A 19,356-nucleotide genomic window follows, 5' to 3' on the forward strand; every position below is an offset into this window, starting at 1 on the left:
ACACCGATGTGGTTCTTGAATCTTGTCACCTGTCGTTCGGGCAGATGAGAGGGGAGATTGACTGTTAAATACTCCTAGTGGTGGAGAGCATAGAATCCCAGCAGAAGTCCCACTGGTTAGAAAAGTTCAACATTTAAGAACACTTATTTAATATGCTTATCTTTGGAATAAACACCCAATTCAGGTTTATTAGAGGACATTTGCAGAGACACACGAAAAAGAAAACAATACTCATTTCCCCACAATCCTAAGGAAAAATCAACATTTGGTGTATTTCTACCTAGACATTTTAATAGGCATAGGTAGGTGGAATTTTTTGTTGTTGTTGTTTGTTTGTTTTCCTTTAATTTAGTTAAAGTTGGGCTTTTGTACCTTTGGAGAGTCTTGTCTAAGGAGAAACTGTTCCATGGAAATTTTTCATGTCCGGTTTCAGAATAATTGCCAGAGGAAGGGTTAACCATTCACAGTGCAATTACTTACATGTAAGCACAATCTAAATGCCATGGGGATTTCTGTCTTTTTTAAAAGTTTCGGTTTTGTCTTGGTTTGGCCTGACGTAAGGCAGTGATTCCCTTCTAGACTCTTACCTGGGAAAGAAGAGTCTTGCATTAGTAATCATCCCATGAGACTGATCCTCTTACTGTCCCAGTTTCTCCATCTTAGAGGTCATGATTTCAGTTCACCCCAGTGTGGACTGGGATCTATCATCAAGTTATATAGATAATACATCTTCTGCATTTTTCAGAATCTAAACTTGTCTATCCATTGGCTTCACCAATGATCTTGGGATATGAAATATCCTCTTAAAATCTTGTGTGTGTATTATACTATTTGTGAGTGGAATGCAGACCCCCTCAGTACGACTTCTTGGCTACAATCCTGGTTCTTTAAATTACTAACCGTTTGATGCTGGGCACGTTACTTAATCTGCATCTCTCTCTTCTGTTCAGAAAAATGTGAATCATAATATTACCTATTCCTAGAGTTGCTGTGAAGATTAAATGAGTTAATACTTTAAGGCACTAAGAACAGTGACAGGTTCATCAAAACTGTGCATCTTTTGTTAGCTGCCTCTGCTGTCGTTTATAGTTACGATTGCTATTATCACCTTCTCTTATATTCCTGTGTTTCAAACTGAAATGATGAAGTATGGGAACTGATTTTTCAGTCTTTTTGTTTTGCATTGATGAAGATCTGTTTTTGTCTAGATGCTTGTGGGAGTTTTTCTTTAGTCTGGTATTTCAAAATATTGCCAGTATGTTCTTAAGTTTGAGTCTCATCATTGATTAGTCCTGCAACCCGCTGTGCTCTTCATGGTCTGCAAATTCAGACCTTCATTTAGGTCAAAAATTTTTTTCTTTAGCTATGTCTTTGATTACTGTTCTGTTCCAGGCATTTGATGTCTTCTCTCAAACGTATTCAGTTCTTAGCTTGGATGCCCATCCACTGTTCTCTATAACACTCTCTTTCCTTCTCTTCGTCTTGCCACCCCAACCTCTTATTTTGGGAAAACTTATCCAATATTTTCTCTGTCCATTTAAACAAGTCGTTAAATATTTATTGCACATTGGCCATAAGTTAAGGTTAGACACAAAGACTAATTCTGGTCGACATCTACTGCTAGATTGGATGTTATATCTATTATTCTGCCTCCTACTCGGGGACCTCATGGGCCAGAAATGAATGAGGTGGTGCAGTCTACTGCTGGCATCACAGTCAGGGTAGAGTTGGTAAACATATCCACATAGAACCCCCATGGTCCTTGGCAGAAAATTCAGATATTTTTATACTTTGAATCATCTTTCATGCTAAAGATGAAAATATTGAGAACCACCAAGACTGGGTGGTGTGTCCAGGGTCACACAGCTAACTAGATGCGGAGGACAAAGACTCAGGCCCTGGCCCCAAACTAGATTTTCTTCTCTTTGATCGTCCATGCCTTATTTGATACAAGAGTGTTGCATGCTGATTGGTAGAAAAGCTAACCAGCATGAAGCTTTTTAAATATCTACTGTGCGCCTAGCCTTGCGGTCCACACAACTGACGCATTATGAAGCAGAATTGAAAAGAAAAATGGACATGGTTTGGTTCAAAGCAACAGAAACGATGTTCCAGTTGGGAAAAACGGCATGTGGATGTGGCAGTGATAAAATAGTCCCTGGGTATATGTGGTATGTTGGCGGGTGGGGCAGGGTAGGGCGTTCCTATGGAACGCTTCTCACGTGCTTCAGTAAATGCTGTGCAATTAGGAAGGTGATCAGGAGGGAGGCAGAGGGTGATAGTGTCAGAAGCCAGTTTATATTCACCTTAAACATGCCTAAGAGCTCACTTCAATCTTAGTAGCATTCAGTTTTTCTCAAAATATTTGATTTCTGTCTCGATCAGACAATACACAAGTGCAAAGCTTGCTCTCCAGCTATTTGAAGCACTTCTGCTCTCTGTAGGAATTTCTGGGGAGTCAAACTGTTACAAGTGCTCACAGCAGGAAAGAGAAAGACAGAATTTGTCTGGAGATTGCTGCCTGAGGATGAAGCAGAATTGCATTAAGGGGTCACTTCACCACCTACCTGTTGAAGGAGAGCCTTGACCAGTCGGGGGCAATTTCTGCCCAGGCCTCAGGGATGATGGCTCCTGGGGTTCTTGTTCTCAAAGTGCTCTGATTCCTGACTGGAGAGAGGTTGATACCATCTCCCAACCCAGATCTCATCTTCCTGAAAACCAGGCTCCCTCCCTCTTGATTTTGTTCCAACCTTTGTCAGCAAGGAGTACCATCAAATGTCAAACACTTCCTCCTGGCTTTGCACAGTTGATGGTGAGGGGCCAGGTATAGAGAGGTATTAGTCATTTCATATGTGAAAAGACTCATGAAAACACCAATAACACAGACCTCATGGACACTGAATCTGCTGGCACCTTGATCTTGGACTTCTTGGCCTCCAGAACTGTGGGAAATAAATGTTGTTTAAGCCACCCAATCTGTAGTATTTTGTTATAGCAGCCCAAACACTTAAGACAGCCTCTGCAGAAGACTTCTACATATAACATTAAATGGGCAGAGGCATGTTTTTTCCTTTAAATATTTTAGCCCAACTGTTGAATCTGTGAATGTGTTGGGTGGGTCATGGTGATGGGAACCTAGACATTTACTGTGCTTGGTCTGGTGGAAATCTTAGCATATTTGTATTCGCCAAATATTTGGGAGCCTGGAAGCACTAGGTCTATGAGCCCTCCATCAAGTTCCATTTGCTTACATGGTAGTGCTCCCAGGCTTTAGCTCCTGCAGCAAAGGGTGGCTTCAGGGTCCCTGAGAAGTGTCAGCTCTTAGGGGCATGTGGGCTGTCAGGAGAATCTCTGTGGATTTCTTTTATTCTCAGCATAGAACCTTCAAGAATTCATGCAAGGTCTTCAAAAAGGTTCCCGAATTCCTGAAATGATGTACAAAACTCTAGGTAGTATGCTTATATACATTTTCCTGAGGAGAAGAATCTAGAATTTCTCACATTTCCATAGCATCTTGCATATCCCCCAAAGTTAAAGATAACTCGTATAGACTTCTTTTAATGATCTTTCTGGTTATCTGCTTCAGCATCTCAAGTATAGGATGAGAAAACCATCGGCAGAAATGCTACCTGGGCCCTGAGTTCTCAAGCTGTCTACACCTTCTTCTAACTTCATGGGCTCTTCCTAGTTCTTTGTTTCCTTTCTGATGACTCTGGTGGTTGAATTAGATGGCTTTATAGAATTCTTGCAGTGTCTGGCTGAATAGCTCATCTCAGGAAAACTGAAACAAGCACAATCTTTCTGTGCATTATTTAAAAAGGCAAGTACCTACCAAAAAAAATCATTCCTCCCTTTTTTTCTCTTTGATCCACGAGTTCATGTGTCTTCGTGTGCCAATTATAAATCAATAAATTAATAAAAACAGAACAAAATAATAATCTGATGGCTTCCTGGGATCAGGTACAGGAAACACTGGGATGTAGTTTGTGATATATTCTTGAGTGATCACAGGGAAGGACAAGTCTACATACGGACATGTAAACTAGTGTGACATTTGAGATGGACACATTTATATCCTTGAGGGAATGTTTGTTACTATACTTGCACCTACCATCAGAAATACATGAAGAGACTAAGCATTTGGAGAGACTGATACTTGATTTTCTTTCTGATGGTCAGCAATTTACTGCTAATGCCTAAAGCAGGAGAGTAGAAACTAGGGTGGAAAGTCCATGGAAGAGAACTTATTGTAACCACTTGTTCAAGCCTTAAAGTATTGAAGTCTGCTGATCTTAATTCTGTCCAGGGCCTGTCTGTGAATAATTTTACTAAGGTATTGGGCAGAGTCATCACAGAGCTACAAAAATATCTCCTTTGGGGCCTCATCGGAGACTGATGGGAACTCTGGAGAGTAGATAATGGTGATCCAAGGGTCTGTATATTTAAAATGCACAAAGGATGAGCCCAGAAATTATCTGCCTGCCAACTTAACTTCTCTACCTGGAACAAATTATCCAAAAATCAATTTGCAAACACCTTTAGATAACAAGGCATTGAGTAATAACCTCCATGGCTTTGTAAAGAAAAGCATCTAGCTTGACTAATCTGCTTAATTTCCTCCTCTGACCAAATGGCAGGTTATAATAGTGGCAATTTGAACTTGTCCCTGAAGATCTGCTTCAAGTCACACTGAGAAAATATTGTCCATCTTTGCTTCATAGATGACCGTTCTCTTTCTGGAGAATTTTCGTTGCTAGATAATTAATTAGAAAGAAAACACTGAATGAGACCTATCTTCCCAAAGCTCCCACCTGATTTCCAAACTGAAACTGATACCTGCCTTAATAGCCCAGAGGTCCTCCAAAAGTTCTTGAACATAGCTTTGGTATACTCCATCCCAAATGCCATCCCCACCCTTACTTCCTAGTTCTACACCAAGAATCACTAACTTATTCATACCCTTGGACAGATAACCCACTTTCTGAAAGTTGGTCCTAAGAAAATATAAGACAAGAAGGACTGGAATCATTTGCACAAAGATGTTTGTTGCAGCATTATTTACCTTCACAAAACTTGAAACTACTCATGTGCCCTGAAATCAGAGCATAATTATTGTAATTATCTGATGCACTGTTCTATCACTACTAAAGACAGTGGTGTTAAAATCCACATTGTATATAAGTAAAGTCCTTTGGTTGTAATAAATGAGGGAAGAAAAGAAGATCTTCTTTGAGTCTGTGTGTTACTGTAACTATACACAAAAATGATTTAAGTATATGAATAGAAATTGGAATGGAACATGAAGATATAAAAATGGCAATTATATTGGGTGGTAAGGAAGGGGAATTGTTTTCTCTTTCTACTCTCTTCTTTATTGTTGTTCCACTGCTGATTTTTGCTACAAATTAAAATAAATATATCCACACTGGTTTGTAGACAATGGGTATCAAGAGATAAACAGCCTTCTAAAGGGAGAGCTGGTCTTGGAAGGCAAGCTGATGTGGGTTCCCTTTTGCCTTACTTGCTCCACTCTCTTGGTTAAGTGGTATGATCACTTGGGTTCTCAGGTTTTTAATCCATCAAAATGGAGGTGCTAATATCCCAAGAATGACACTAATAATGCAAGTGACATTTTCTGGTAGATAAGTATAAAGCAAGTGTTAATTTCTGCAGCTTTGCCAGTGAGCTAAAAATTGCCAGGGAGAGGCCACCGTTAGTGCCTGTTGAAATTCTAGTCTGTTTAGCTGAAGTTATAGAACTTAGTAGAAGAGAGGCAGCAATACATAGGAGATCCAAAATAGCTCAGCATGACTTTTCCCTTGACCCTCGATTTCCCACTGGCATCACTGTGATTATGACCCTCTCTCTGTGGAGGAAGTTGTTAGAGTTGTGGAAGAAGAAGTTGAACGCCCATTATGCCATCATCCTTTTGCTAATTCAGCTCCCACCACCATTCCACAGATCATTCACTAACAATCTGTGTGTTCCCATAAAAGAAGTGTTTGTAAACCCCTGACTCCCATGGGTTTTGAACCAAACTCTGATTTAGTAAAGGCTGGTTCTCATTTGAGGATAGAAAAGAGAATATTAACCCAGGCAGCTTTGCTGTGTTCAGGAAAAATCACAATGACCTTCTTTCTTTCCTTTCTTTAAATGAAGGAGTTTTGATGAAAGTGTTAGTCGTTCAGTTGTGTCTGACTCTTTGTGAGCCCATGGACTGTAGCCCACCAGGCTCCTCTGTCCATGGAATTCTCCAGGCAGAAATACTGGAGTGGGTTGCCATTCCCTTCTCCAGGGAATCTTCCCAACCCAGGGATCGAACCTGGGTCTCTTGCATTGCAGGCAGATTCTTTATCATTTGAGCCACCAGGGAAGATTGAATATAGTTACTGAAGAAACATTGATTCAGGTATTTACATACAATTACTTAAATACTTAATTGATTTTAGGCTATTTTCTATGGCTGTATGGAATTCTGCCCTTTGTCCTCATATGTCTGAAGTCCGTTTTGTAAACCACTTGCGTCTGACATCCTTTGCTGATTCCTGTCTTTCAGAGCCTCCCACGCCCATCGCCCCTCCGGAGCTGCTGGCCGTGGGGGCCACCTACCTGTGGATCAAGCCAAACGCCAACTCCATCATTGGAGATGGCCCCATCATCCTGAAGGAGGTGGAGTACCGCACGACCACGGGCACCTGGGCGGAGACCCACATCGTCGACTCTCCCAACTATAAGCTGTGGCATCTGGACCCCGATGTGGAGTATGAGATCCGAGTGCTGCTCACACGACCAGGGGAAGGGGGCACGGGACCACCAGGGCCTCCCCTCACCACCAGAACCAAGTGTGCAGGTAGGACCCTTCTGCCTGACTCTGTTTTGAGATGTTGTGCAGTTGCTGTGAGTGATGCTCCTCTTGAAGTTGTGACAGTCATTCCTCAATTTCTTTGGTATAAGTGTGCATCCTGTTGGGGTAATAAACAGTACTTGGTCTTGCCTTTGAGGTTCTGGAGGCATCTCTGGGGCCCTCCTGGCTTCACCTGTGAGTCTAAGAATCACCTAACTCTAGCTCTCATCTAGCCTCTCTTAGTTCTGGAGAGTTTCCTGGATCAGACAATATTTCCCGGGACACTGGTTCTTTCTCCCCAAGTACTCCTGGGACCTTTGGAGTATGTGAGGCTTCCTACTGCTGACAGCATCTCTGAGGACTCTTGGTTCTGAGTCTTTGAGGGGTCCTGATCTCGTTTCTTTGAGGGCTCCTGGCTGTGTCCCTGAAGGGTCCAGCTCCGGTTATACCTCTGGAGGCTCCTGGCTCTGACTCTGTGACCTGAGGCTTCACTTGATCTGTGTCTTTGAGTGCTTCTGATTCATCTTGCATATCCTGTGTCTTTCTGATTTTAGTTTTGTCCCTGGGCCGGGCTTGTGACCCGAATGAGCTCTTGGTTTTAACAATGTCCTTGAGAGCCTAGTTCTGGTTCAGCCTCTGAGGTGCTCCTGGTGCCTTCTGGCTCTGAAAGCATCTCTCAGTGGATTCTGAAAATGCCCTCATCCCTCAGAGCCTCCTGCCTCTGTGTCCCTTGAGGGCTAGACTCTACTAGGAGTCTGGGTTGGGATGGTCTGTCCAGAGGTCCTCTGAATTCTAAATCCCTACAGGCTCCTGGCTCAGTGTTTCCTTCAGCCAGGCTCTGACAGTTTGTCTGAAGTTCCTGGTGATGCTAAAGAGTTTGCAGACTAGAACTGTGTCTGAGAGCGTTCTTGGTATCCAACCATATCCCCAAGAATCTAGACTTCTGTGATGTTATTAATAAGGGGAGCTAGCTAGGGTTATACCCCTGATTTGTACCCTTAGATGTTCTGACTTCGAATGCAACTCAAGAAATTAAAAGGACTTAGTGTTAATGTGGGATTTTTTGTTTTTGTTTTTGCAAATCACATTATTTATTTTATTTTGCTTAAGAAACCATTCGATATAAGTACTTTTATCTCATATATAAATGAAAGGATTGAGACAACATTTCTAAACATTTTATCCAAAGTCATAGAATTAGCCAGCAGCACACTCAGGGTTTGCACTAAGGTTTTCTGACTCAAATGCCCCTGATCATTGGGCACACATTGGTACATACATAGAGAGAGCTGTGTGCCATCAGTTTGGTATATAGAGCTGGAGGTGCTCCAGTGGAGGACCAGTGACGTGGCAACATGAGCCGTTGACTTCTGAGGGGGAAAGAATCCCTTCTGCCTTCTGGGTGGGGAGTGAAGGACCCATCAGTACAGTCATTTCCTTGGAACAAAAAGAAAAATGAAACAGTTAGGCTATAGTGCAACATAATGTGTGCCTAAAATCACTGCACTGTTCAGAGTTACACAATAAAAGCTTCCGGGTTCGTGGAGAAAAGTGGGCAGGGTCACACCTTTTGTTAGTGACAGACCCATAAGAGAGCAGCCTGGTAAAAATGGCGGCACGGCTGTACTTGCACATGTTGATCTGTATACACATGTACAGTCTTACAAATGTAATACAAATGGGGCATTACCTTGAAATGTCCTGAAGTTTGCCTGTGGAAGTGGGCGTCAGAAGACTGCAGTCCATGAGCTACTGGGAGGTGGTGGAGGAGGACTGTCTGAAAGTGGTGGTGAGTTGATCCACGTGCGGATCAACATGGCTTATAAACACACTCAGTGAGCAGAGGGAGCAGGAAGATCTTAGAGGCAGGTGCGTCTGGGGTGTCCCTACGTGGTTCAGTCCAGCTGAGTGCAGTTTTCTGCTCTACTAGTGTTTCTGTGTGCAGCATTACACATAGCCAGTGTGAAATTCCTGTTATACTCACATTGTTCTCTAATGTGTCAATCATGTTGGAGAACATTTGCATTTTGGAAACAAGTGTTACAGTAGAATTGACTGTAACCACTTTAGTGCCTCTTGGTCCCCTGGAGAAGGGTGTGGCAACCTGCTCCAGTATTCTTGCCTGGAAAATCCCATGGACAGAGGAGCCTGGCAGGCTACAGTCCATAGGGCTGCAAAGAGTCCAGTGTGGCTGAAGCAACTGAGCAGCAGCAACAGTGCCTCTTGATAGCACGTAACCCAGAGTTGGTGAGTATTTCTATTGCTTGGGAATATTCCTTTGAGTGTTATTGAACCACCGTGATGAGTGGAGACGCCATTTTCTTGATTGGTTTCAAAAACCAATCGTTGGTAGAATTCCTCACTGAAACCTGATTATAAAACTTACTACTTAAAAAAGACATAAGGATATGTTATTAAACCAGGTAATGCCTTATCTCAGCTTTGCAATTCAGTATTCATCCATAAAAATAATGGATTTGATCCTGCCAATGAGACTGCTCTCTTTCCACAGGGTTTCCAGGGGTTTTGATCTTTATAAATGATATTCAGAGTACTTTAGCAGCCCCCGTGGACTTATTTGCTGATGATCATATAATACATTTTGAAATTCAATTGCAAGATTATCATCTCAATAAAAATTTACAATCTATTGCAAACTGTTGCCACGGCTGTGTAATGGATTTTACATGTTGAAAACACAATTGTCTGACTATCACTATAAAAATTATGAGTTGAAAACACTGTTTGTGGTTTTATATTTCAAAAATGTTGGTGTTTAAGTAAGTTATGCCTAAAATCTTGAATAACCCACATCTTAAAAAATGTGTCATCAAAAAGGTAATCTTCTTTTCCACAATTGCTGCTGATAGTAGACTGTTCTTTGCCTCGTAATTAATTTTTAAGAGAATTCTAGGGCTGATAGCCATTTGTAGAGACTGCTTATTGGGGTTGGTAGTCTGAGCTTTTTTCCTCCCTGTCTCTCTTCTATTATTAATCACACTGGAAATGTACTCATTATTTTACAGAACAGAAAATGAGAGTATGGAGTGTGGAAGGTATAATTTCTACCCAGAGGAATTTACAGACTGGGTTATGATTCCAACAAAACAACAAAAAGGGTAAAACATAAAGTCTGGTATTGAAATGGCAAACTTTGTGGAGAAAAACAAGTTTGATGTGGAAAGAGCAATCCTGTTACATTGATCTAGAGTAGTGGTTTTCAAAGTTTTGTCCCTGGACCCACATCATTGGCATTGCCAGGGGACTTGGTAGGAATGCAAATTCTCAGGCCATGTCCCCTGACCTAGTGAATCAGAAATTCTGGGGGTGGAGCCCAGAAATCTGTGCTGTAAGGAGCTCTTTGAGTGATGCTGTTGCACGCCCACATTTAAGAACCACTATATAGTGACACACTCAGATACCACTTTGGTAGTACAGCCATCGTATTGTTTGATCCTTGAGACAGTTCTCAGAGGTAGATGGAAAAATACTGAAGCACAGAATCATCAGACCAAGCTTACAGATCACTTACGTTCTTATAGCTAAACCTCTTGACCTAAGGAACTGCCCGTCATAGTTCCTTTTGCTCACATGGTTTGATGGAGGTTCCTCTGCACATATGGGTGAGACTGAGTAATAAAGAGACTGGTAACTATGGAGACAAGCTGAGCATGAATGACCACCATGCACAGCCACTATAGTCTTGCTCATCACACGTCTACTTAGTGTGATGTAGTGCCAAACTCAGTGCTAGGTACTGGTGACAGCGGCTTGCAACTGGAAGCCACAAACTCAGGTATTGAGAAGATGCCAGGGACCCAATTCAGCAAGGGCAGGTAGTGGTGTATTCTGGTTCTTCCAGGTTTGCCAGGTCACTAGGTAGAGTCTTGGAAGCACTGGGAGCAGGTTCCAATCCTTAAGGTGAGAGTTAGCCATTAAACTGGAGCCTGCATAGATTTATCATACAGGAATACGGGGATGGGAGGATAAGAGAAGAGAGCCACAGATGAGACTCTAAGACTCAAATGCCTGGGAAATGAGTGATGGAGCTGTTTTCTGAGATGGAAAGCACAAAAGATGATTTAGGGTCAAGAAAGCCAGCCTAGGTTTGGCTATGTTGTGTTTGAGGTGAAGCTGTAAGCAGGTGATGACAGATGTCAGTCTGGAGCTCAGAGATACCAGCAGATTCTTCTTCTTCCATGAGAACTACCTCATTGCACCTGGATTTCAAAGCCAAAAGGACTTCTTTGTACCAATGAAAGCAATTTAATTCTCGTTCTTCATGCGATTCTCTTGAGATGCCTCATTCAGTTATTTTTTCAAGTCGTCATTTTGTTCCTTTTGCTCAGATTACTCATTCACCATCTTTTCTGAGATACAGGCCTGGGGAGCAAAGACGACAGTGTACATCAAAGTGCTCTGAAAAGCTCAAAAGGCTCGTCAGATGCCTGTAATGAAACAAGTCATTATTTGTGGCTATTATTATTATGGGTGTTATGATTACGAATCATGATATCAAAACAGAAAGCCTTACTTGTCCACTTCTCTGGGTTGACTGGCATTTGGAAGGGTGGGTCATCCCCCATGATGTTGTGTTTCATCATCCCATGAGAAGTATCAGTTTGGAAGATAATGATCATGTTGTAGCCTGGACTCTCAGAGGTTTTCCGGTCTAGAGTAGCAGGTGGTTTCCTCTGGCACATCCACAACAGCAGATAACCAGTAATAGGAGTTGGGCCCCAGAAGGGCTCTCTCTTGTCCATATCAGTCTTACCTTGAATGCCATCTCTGATGAGATGCTCATGTTCTCCCATGGAAGACCAGGCTACTGCTGGGAATCTGGGGTAGTTACTATTATTCAGTACCCAGTGTTAGCCTGGTACTCTGGATGGGATCCTATGTAGGAGCAGAGAGTATCTATTAGGTTGAAAGAGTAGGGACAGTAGGCAGGCTGTTCTCATCAATTGTCTTGAGTGCTCAAGGAGAATCAAGGACATTGGCATTGAGAATGGGGCCCAAGGTCAATAAGTGGGAAGGTAGGTGAGAAAATGAGAGGTGCACATATCAAACTCGTCCAAACGGGCCATGCATCTTTTCTGCAGGTACCACTGTTAATGGCCTGAGCACTTGCCTGTTGATGTCTTAAAATCATCACCCAGCATCACATGGAGGAGACTCCCTCATTTTTACCCAAATCTGCCTCCACGCAACACTCACTCACAGATCCTGATCTTATTCTCAGGTGACATTTTCCCCCGTATCTCAAAAACAGGTCTTCAGCAACCTAAAGTTGTCTCTCTTATGCTCCAGAAATCTCTTTCCCCTCAAAGCCCTTCTTGAACCAGACCCTGGGCAGCTCTCTTCACATCAGAGTTATGGAATCACACACTAACCATCCAGCAAGCCAAGTGATCACACATCCCCTGAGATTGCTTACTCTCGGAAATCAAAGGGCCCTTGCCTCAGAGAGTTCAGGCTAAGTGAAAAGCAACTTGATCCAGCCAGACACGCGACTGTATGAGACTAGCTGCTGATTTGGAGGGCTCTCTGCCTGTTACCTCCACCAGAGGGTGGATTGCACATTATATTTTATTTACATATTTATGGGTTTCTACTTGAAATGATATGTGTCTCCCTCTCTCTTTTCTCCAAGGAGATAAAAAAGAGAAATTCCAATTGCTGGACTCAATGAAGTGAGAGTAGTCATTAGAATTTAGTGAAAAGAATAGGGGCTTTAGAGCTAAAAAGTCTGATTTTGATTCCAGGCTGGCACTTGCTAGCTGGATGAGCACAGGTAAATTATTTCTGTCGGTGCCTTAGTTTCTTTTCGTCTATTTGCAAGAGATGACACTTGGACTATTTTGTTGTGGAGCTTCAGTGAGACAGTTCCTCTGCCTAGCAGAGGTCCCAGGGTAGAGAAGCCCCTTTTAAGGAATATTTAAATATTTAGAGATAATCTCAGGCCTGAGAAGATTTCCTCACTGTAGCATGATGGACTCTGCTGGAAGGGATTTCTCTAGTTGCTATTCTCTATACTTTCTCAGCAGTGGATTCCTGCAGAAGCTCTGGTGAGTGGCTATGCAGGTCTTCTGGGTCTTTCATGAGTGGCTTCAGGACCCTGAAGGGGCTGCAGTGGTACCTGTTGATGGGAATGGGAATTGTCACTTTATAGTTCTGTCTTTAGTCTTAAGGGAGAGAAGCATGTTTTCTAGACCCTTCTCTCTTTTGGGAGGCCAAGGCTAGTATGAATGAGGCCTTGCAAATAGGGAATGGAGGCAAGACCTGACCCTCTGCAATGAGCATCTTCAGGTGGATGTGTTTTTAGTCTAGGGCAGAACGTAGGGAAACAAAAAGAGGGAAAGAGGAATTCAGGATCTAGAAAATAAAACAGAGTTTTGTGAGGCTCTTATTGTTTTCATTTCTATGAGCTTCAGTTTCACTCTCTATAAGATGGCCTGGCATAACTTTTAGGGCTCTGAATTAGAAATACATGGGGACTTCCTTCTGGGCAGGATGGTGGTATGAGCACAAAAACATCTGACTCCATCTCTGCACTGTCAAGATCCTGGTAGGAAGATCCATAAATTTTAGGGAGACACAGCACAATTAGCCAATAGAAGTCTGATCACCATTGTACCCAGAATCAAAGCAAAGCCTAAAGAACAAGAAGCTCTTTAACACTCTGAGAAGCCAGGGGAGGGGTCTCCCATGCAGGCCACCTTGTGCTCAAAGGGACACTGTTGCCAGAGCAGTGCAGGTCATCCCAGACTGATGGCAGCCACAGAAGAGGAACTATGACCACCTCCTCTTCACAGCGATTTGGAGAAGGGATGCTGGCTCTTCCTTCACGTCCCCTCCCTCCTTTTGCTGCCTCCGCTGCTTTGCCACTTCCTTCCTTCCCTGGAGTGTGGGACTTTGGAGAGCGTTCTCTCCACGGGGATGATAAAAGGGAAAGGCCTGCTGTCACCACACTTGGTTCAGGAGCTGCTGCGCGAGCCAAGGAGTGTGGCAGAGGAGCCAGCATCTGCTGGGGCGCCATCAGATGGGCTCATTCGTGTCCTCCTCCTGCAGACCTTCTTCCCTCCTGCCCACCACACCCAGTTTCCATGAGTGGTTACCTCGGACCCGCCTACCATTTGGCTGAGGGAAGAGGAGGAGAAAAGAGAGTTTTCTTCCTTTCCACCTGCAGTGCACAGCCTCAGAGGTTCTCCTCCCAACCTGGATGCCCTGAGTCTCCTCATTGGATGCCCTGAGCATGGTGTTGGAGTGAAGAGCAAGGGTCCAGTTGGACACCTCTTAGCTGTCCCTGGAGGGGACATCTGGAAGCCCCTTAACTGTTCTTTCTAGAACGTGGCAGTACTTACTCTTCTTGATTTTTCAACCTTAGGTAAAGCTCCCAAAAGCCCTATGACACATCCTGTTATGTGTAGATTTTTCTGCCAACCTCTGCTCCCTAGAGCAGCGATCCCTACCCTTTTATAGCACCAGGGACGGGCTTTGCAGAAGATAGTTTTTCCATGGACTGGAGCAGAGAGGATGGTTTCAGGATAACTCAAATGAATTCCATTTATTATGCACTTTATTTCTTTTATTATTTTGTTGTGATATGTAATGAAATGCCTATACAACTCACTGTAATGCAGAATCCGTGGGGCCCCGAGCTTCTTTCCTTGCACCTAGATCACATGCACAGTTCACAGTAGGGTTCACACTCCTATGAGATTCTCATGTCGTGATCTGACAGGAGGCAGCACTCAGGAAGTAATTGAGCGATGGGGAGCAGCAGTAAATACAAATGAAGCTTCAGATGCATGCCCGCTACTCACCCCCTGCTGTGCAGCCCGGTTCCTAACAGTACTGGTACTGGTCCATGGCCTGGGGTTTGAGGACCCCTGCCCTAGAGAACTAGGGCCATCTGGGAGGTGAAGTCAACAAACTTACCCTGTTGAACACTCCCGCATCCCTCTTTAACCTTGAAGGTTGAGTTTGAAGAAAAAGTGAGCCATAGAGAGGTATTAATGATACAAGCTAGCATTGTATTTTGTTTGTTTATTAAGCTAGCTGGATTAAAGACATAGCCCCCAAATATATTAAAATTGGATGTCAGTCATTCCTCTATCTATGGAAATGTTAATAACAACACAAAGAAAATGGATGATTATAGTGATGAAAACAACAGCTACCCAGCTTGAGTATCTACCATACTTGAGGCCTGTTGTACCAAGCTTGTTATGAGTACTATTTTACCTGTAATTCTTGCAGCAACCTAGTGGGGTGTGTATAATTTCCTCCACTGACTGGAAGGTAAGTGACTTACCCAAGGCCATATACCTGCCCAAGTGGCTCAGCTGGGAATTGAACTTCTAATTACATAGTAGCAAAGCTCCAGATCCTTCTCATCCTGCTGCTGCTGCTGCTGCTGCTAAGTCACTTCAGTTGTGTCTGACTCTGTGCGATCCCATAGACGGCAGCCCACCAGGCTCCCCCATCCCTGGGATTCTCTAGGCAAGAACACTGGAGTGAGTTGCCATTTCCTTCTCCAGTGCATGAAAGTGAAAAGTGAAAGTGAAGTCACTCAGTCGTGTCCGACTCCCAGCAACCCCATGGACTGCAGCCTACCAGGCTCCTCTGTCCATGGGATTTTCTAGGCAAGAGTACTGGAGTGGGGTGCCATCGCCTTCTCCGATCTTTCTCATATTACCCCTGAAACCCAGCGGCCAAATTGTGAAAGCATAAGGCACCATGACCAAAAGTGCACTGATGAAAAAAGTGGAGTATTAGAAAAGCTGCTGGTCTAATGCTTCGTATCAGTGCGTCTTCTCCAGAGAGACTGAAAAGTAATTTGAAAAAATTCAGCCTTCATTACCAATCAGAATTCTTAGTAAGCTCGGGATGGAAAGGCACTTTCTTATTTCTAGCAGAAAATGTTCTTATAGCCTCAAAGCCTAAGAGAATAAATGAAACAAACAGAAAAAGCTATTAGAACTACTAAGAGATCCCAGTATTATGGTTAGACACAAAGCAAATAAACAAAAATCAATAGCTATATGCCAGTGATCACAATTATAAAAAAAAAAATAAAAAGTATCCTATTCTCAAGTGCAATTAAAATATAAATACTTAGGAGTAAACCAAGAGATATTCAGAAACTATATGAAACCACACGCACTTACAAACTTTATTGAGGGTGATAAAACAAGACCTGAATAAATGGAGAGAGATATATCATGTTGCTGGATTAGCAGATTTAATACTGTGAAAATATCAATGTTCCCCAAATTAATTTATGGGTTTAATACAATTGCAATCAAAGTCCTAATGAGATTCTTTCTGGAACTTGACCAAGTGATTTCAAAATTGATCTGAAAGAAGATATAAGAATAAGTACTGAAGAATACTTTGAATAAGTGGTAGTTTGGGAGGAGGACTTCAGTGTGAAATATCTGTGTTTATTATAGCTATAATAATTAAAGCACCAAAAATATTCTAGCATAGAGTGACACAGGCTTTCACAGAATGGAGAAATTGTATGAATGGAGAATTGCTTAGCACATAGCTTATTTGTAATTGGCTAATAATTTGGAATTGAAATAGACGGCATTGCAAAGATATCATGATATGCTAAATAGATTCTGGATCGATTAAGAAGTTAAAAGCAGAAAAAGGCAAGAACCAGAAGGAACTAAAGACAATATTGTTCTGTGTGAGGAGGGACTTACAGTTCATTAAAAGGAAATGCCTACACTATTGAGTGACAGTTTGCAGATTTACTATGTGAAAAAAGGAGGAAGAAAGATCTTCATGCTATGCTAACAAAATTCAGAAAGCAAATAGGTGAGCTGGATTTGTAAAAATATGTGACAAAGCAGAGAAAATAGGCATATATTCTTACACATAAGAGCTCTAGCAAGTCAATAAAAATGTCATCATGCTGGTTTTTTTTAAAGGGCTAAAATGTATAAATAGGTAATTACCAGACAAAATATGAATGGTGAAAAACAAATTTAAAATGTCCAGTGTCACAGATAATCAAATAAATGCATTTTAACCTATAAGATTACAAAAATATGTGTGCTTTTGGGTGATAATAACCAGCAATGGCAGGAGGATTGAAGCAGGAATTTCTGCCAATGGGTTAGGTAAGTGGCACAACATTATTTGAGGACAGTTTGCTATTTTTTTTCCCTAATGAACTAAGCAGAGCTGCTCAAAAAGAGTTGTATATGTAGAGGTCATCACTGCATTATTTATTAAGGGCAAAAACTTGGAAATCACTAACTGCCCCAATAGGAGCCTACATATTTAAGTAAATTTTTGTGCATGTGCACAATGAAATTCTACACAGGTATTACAAACCATAGTTTCATAGAATATCTAATTGCATGGGTCAGTGTTCATGCTATTAGTTAAAAAAATAACAGCTTATGAAACCACATGTGTAATTACTGTCCCATTTTTTTGAGATATAAATACACAGGCCATGTCTCAGCTGGTGCCAGTTTATCAGAGCTATAAAGTACTGAGCAGAACCCCCCATTCATGGTCCTGTGCATGGTTTGATCCTGCCCCCAAGACACCTGGGGAGCACATGTGGCCCCTGTTTCCACTGTCTGCCCTGAGTTCCAGAACATCACTGTTTCTTCTGGCTGTGAAACCAGCCCCTCTCTGTCACTGTCCTGAAGCTGCATGAACACAAAACTGTTTTCTGCAGCAGCAGCATCTCTCTTGATGTTTGGGGGTACGTTGGGGGCACAGACAAGGGATTGCACTGCTGTGCTACCTAGCAAACAACTCAAAGTCCTTTTGCAGCCTCAAAAGTCCTTTCAGTCAGCAGGGATTTCCCCCTCTTTTCTTCTTGTCTCTCTCCTACAGGTGTTGCAAAGTCTTCTTTTCATTCCCACAGCAATTTCCAACTTCAGGTCCAGTCCTTTCTTTGTACATCTTTTGAGTTGAAGCGAACATTAAAAGCGAGTATAGGGAGACTGGCTAAGAGATCATAACTGAAATCAAAGCCTTTCTTTCAATGAAAGGAACCCTCCCTTAAAAAGTCTATTGCCTAGGTGCACTCCTGTGCACACACAGACAACACATACAATATATATGGTATATATTTTACATATATAGGAATATATGTGTCTCTGTGTGTGTGTATGAGATATTGTGGGTCACTGTAAATGTTTTCTTTGTTTTGCTGTGTTACATAAAATTAAACAGCATAAAAGTAGGTTTCCCCCTTAAAGTCAGATTTGAATGTGAAAGATTGTTATACATTTTAAAGCACTCTTGTATAAATGTGAGAGGTTATTTTTATCATAGTTAGTAAATCATTGACATTCTTGGAAGGTGCAGGAACAGTTGTGCATTTGCTGAACCCTGGGATGCAAACCAAGCTTTATGCTGGGCTCAGATGGAGAAGGGGAAAGTCAGATGAGGGGGTCTGCCTACAGTTCCATCTGAGTTTGAATCCAGGTTCTGCACTTATAATGTTAGACAGTTTGCTTAACTTCTCTGAGCCAGTTTACCCATCTGTTAAATGGGGATGATACTGCTTATCTTATTGGATAGAAGTAAAGGTTATCAGTATTAATGATGGCTGTTACTGTGCTGAATCTGCTTGCAGTCCCACAAGGAAGGTACCTGTAACCATCAGCACCATCACTACCAAAGCTTAGAGAGGTTAAGTGCTTTGTTCCAAGTCATGAAGCTTATTAGGAAGTGGCTGAGGTTAGAGTCTTTCAAGTTTGACTCTCATCCTTGCTCTTAACCCACCTGGCTAAATAACTAAGTCCTTGGCACAATACCCAGAACTTAGTAGATTCTTAGTAAATTGGAACTTTGGGCAGTTTAAGAGATCCTAGAAGCTCTCTTTCTCTCTCTCTGCCCAGACCCTCCTCACCAATAAATCCCAAGATCTTCACTACAATGAGTCCAAGGGGCAAAGGGTAGACACTTCCTGCATTCCAGGAGGGATCTGGGAGGGCTGACAATTTCAAGAGCTTGTTGTGCACCCTCAGCCAAAATTATATCAGAGCCAGAGGAATCCCAGGGTGTCTTGCCCATCACTGGCATTCTGGAATGTAGAAGTCTCACTGCACTAAGAATGGGAGAGTCTGTGCATCAGTGAGCAGAAACGACGCAGAGGAGCTGGCTGTACTTGCCAGAAAGGAGGTGTCAATCAGTGGTGGTTTCTAAGGCACTCCCACCACTGGCTTGACCCTCAGTCATTCTGAGCTTCTTAAAGGAAGCTGTGGCAGGAGCTGAGAGGGGGGGTGTTGGAAGGTCTATGGGGACCTACCAAACAGTAGATGTCCATCCACCATTGCCATATAGATTTCCCTAGCAGGGGATGTCTGAAATCATTAGAAGCAGATAACTCTTCCAGCGAATCCTTTTCCAGTTGGACCCAGGGCTAAAAGCAGGTGCAGTTGCGGCCACTACTATGATATGGAGAAAAGGAAATCAGATGAGGTCTCTGCCTACTGCTCCATCTGAGTTGGAATCCAGGTTCTGCA

The 19,356-nt window shown here is 42.6% G+C and overlaps 1 protein-coding gene across 1 annotated transcript in view; it reads left to right on the forward strand.

Moving 5' to 3' along the window:
* Nucleotides 1–19,356, forward strand: part of LOC120869435 (receptor-type tyrosine-protein phosphatase T-like) — a 310,761-nt gene that overhangs the window by 116,766 nt on the left and 174,639 nt on the right. The window contains exon 6 of the mRNA XM_040248752.1: nt 6,557–6,850. Within this exon, the coding sequence (XP_040104686.1) occupies nt 6,557–6,850 (294 nt within the window). The remainder of the gene's footprint in view (nt 1–6,556; nt 6,851–19,356) is intronic.

This window comes from Oryx dammah, unplaced genomic scaffold (genome assembly GCF_014754425.2).
Source record: "Oryx dammah isolate SB20612 unplaced genomic scaffold, SCBI_Odam_1.1 HiC_scaffold_10, whole genome shotgun sequence".
NCBI classification, from domain to species: Eukaryota; Metazoa; Chordata; class Mammalia; order Artiodactyla; family Bovidae; genus Oryx; species Oryx dammah.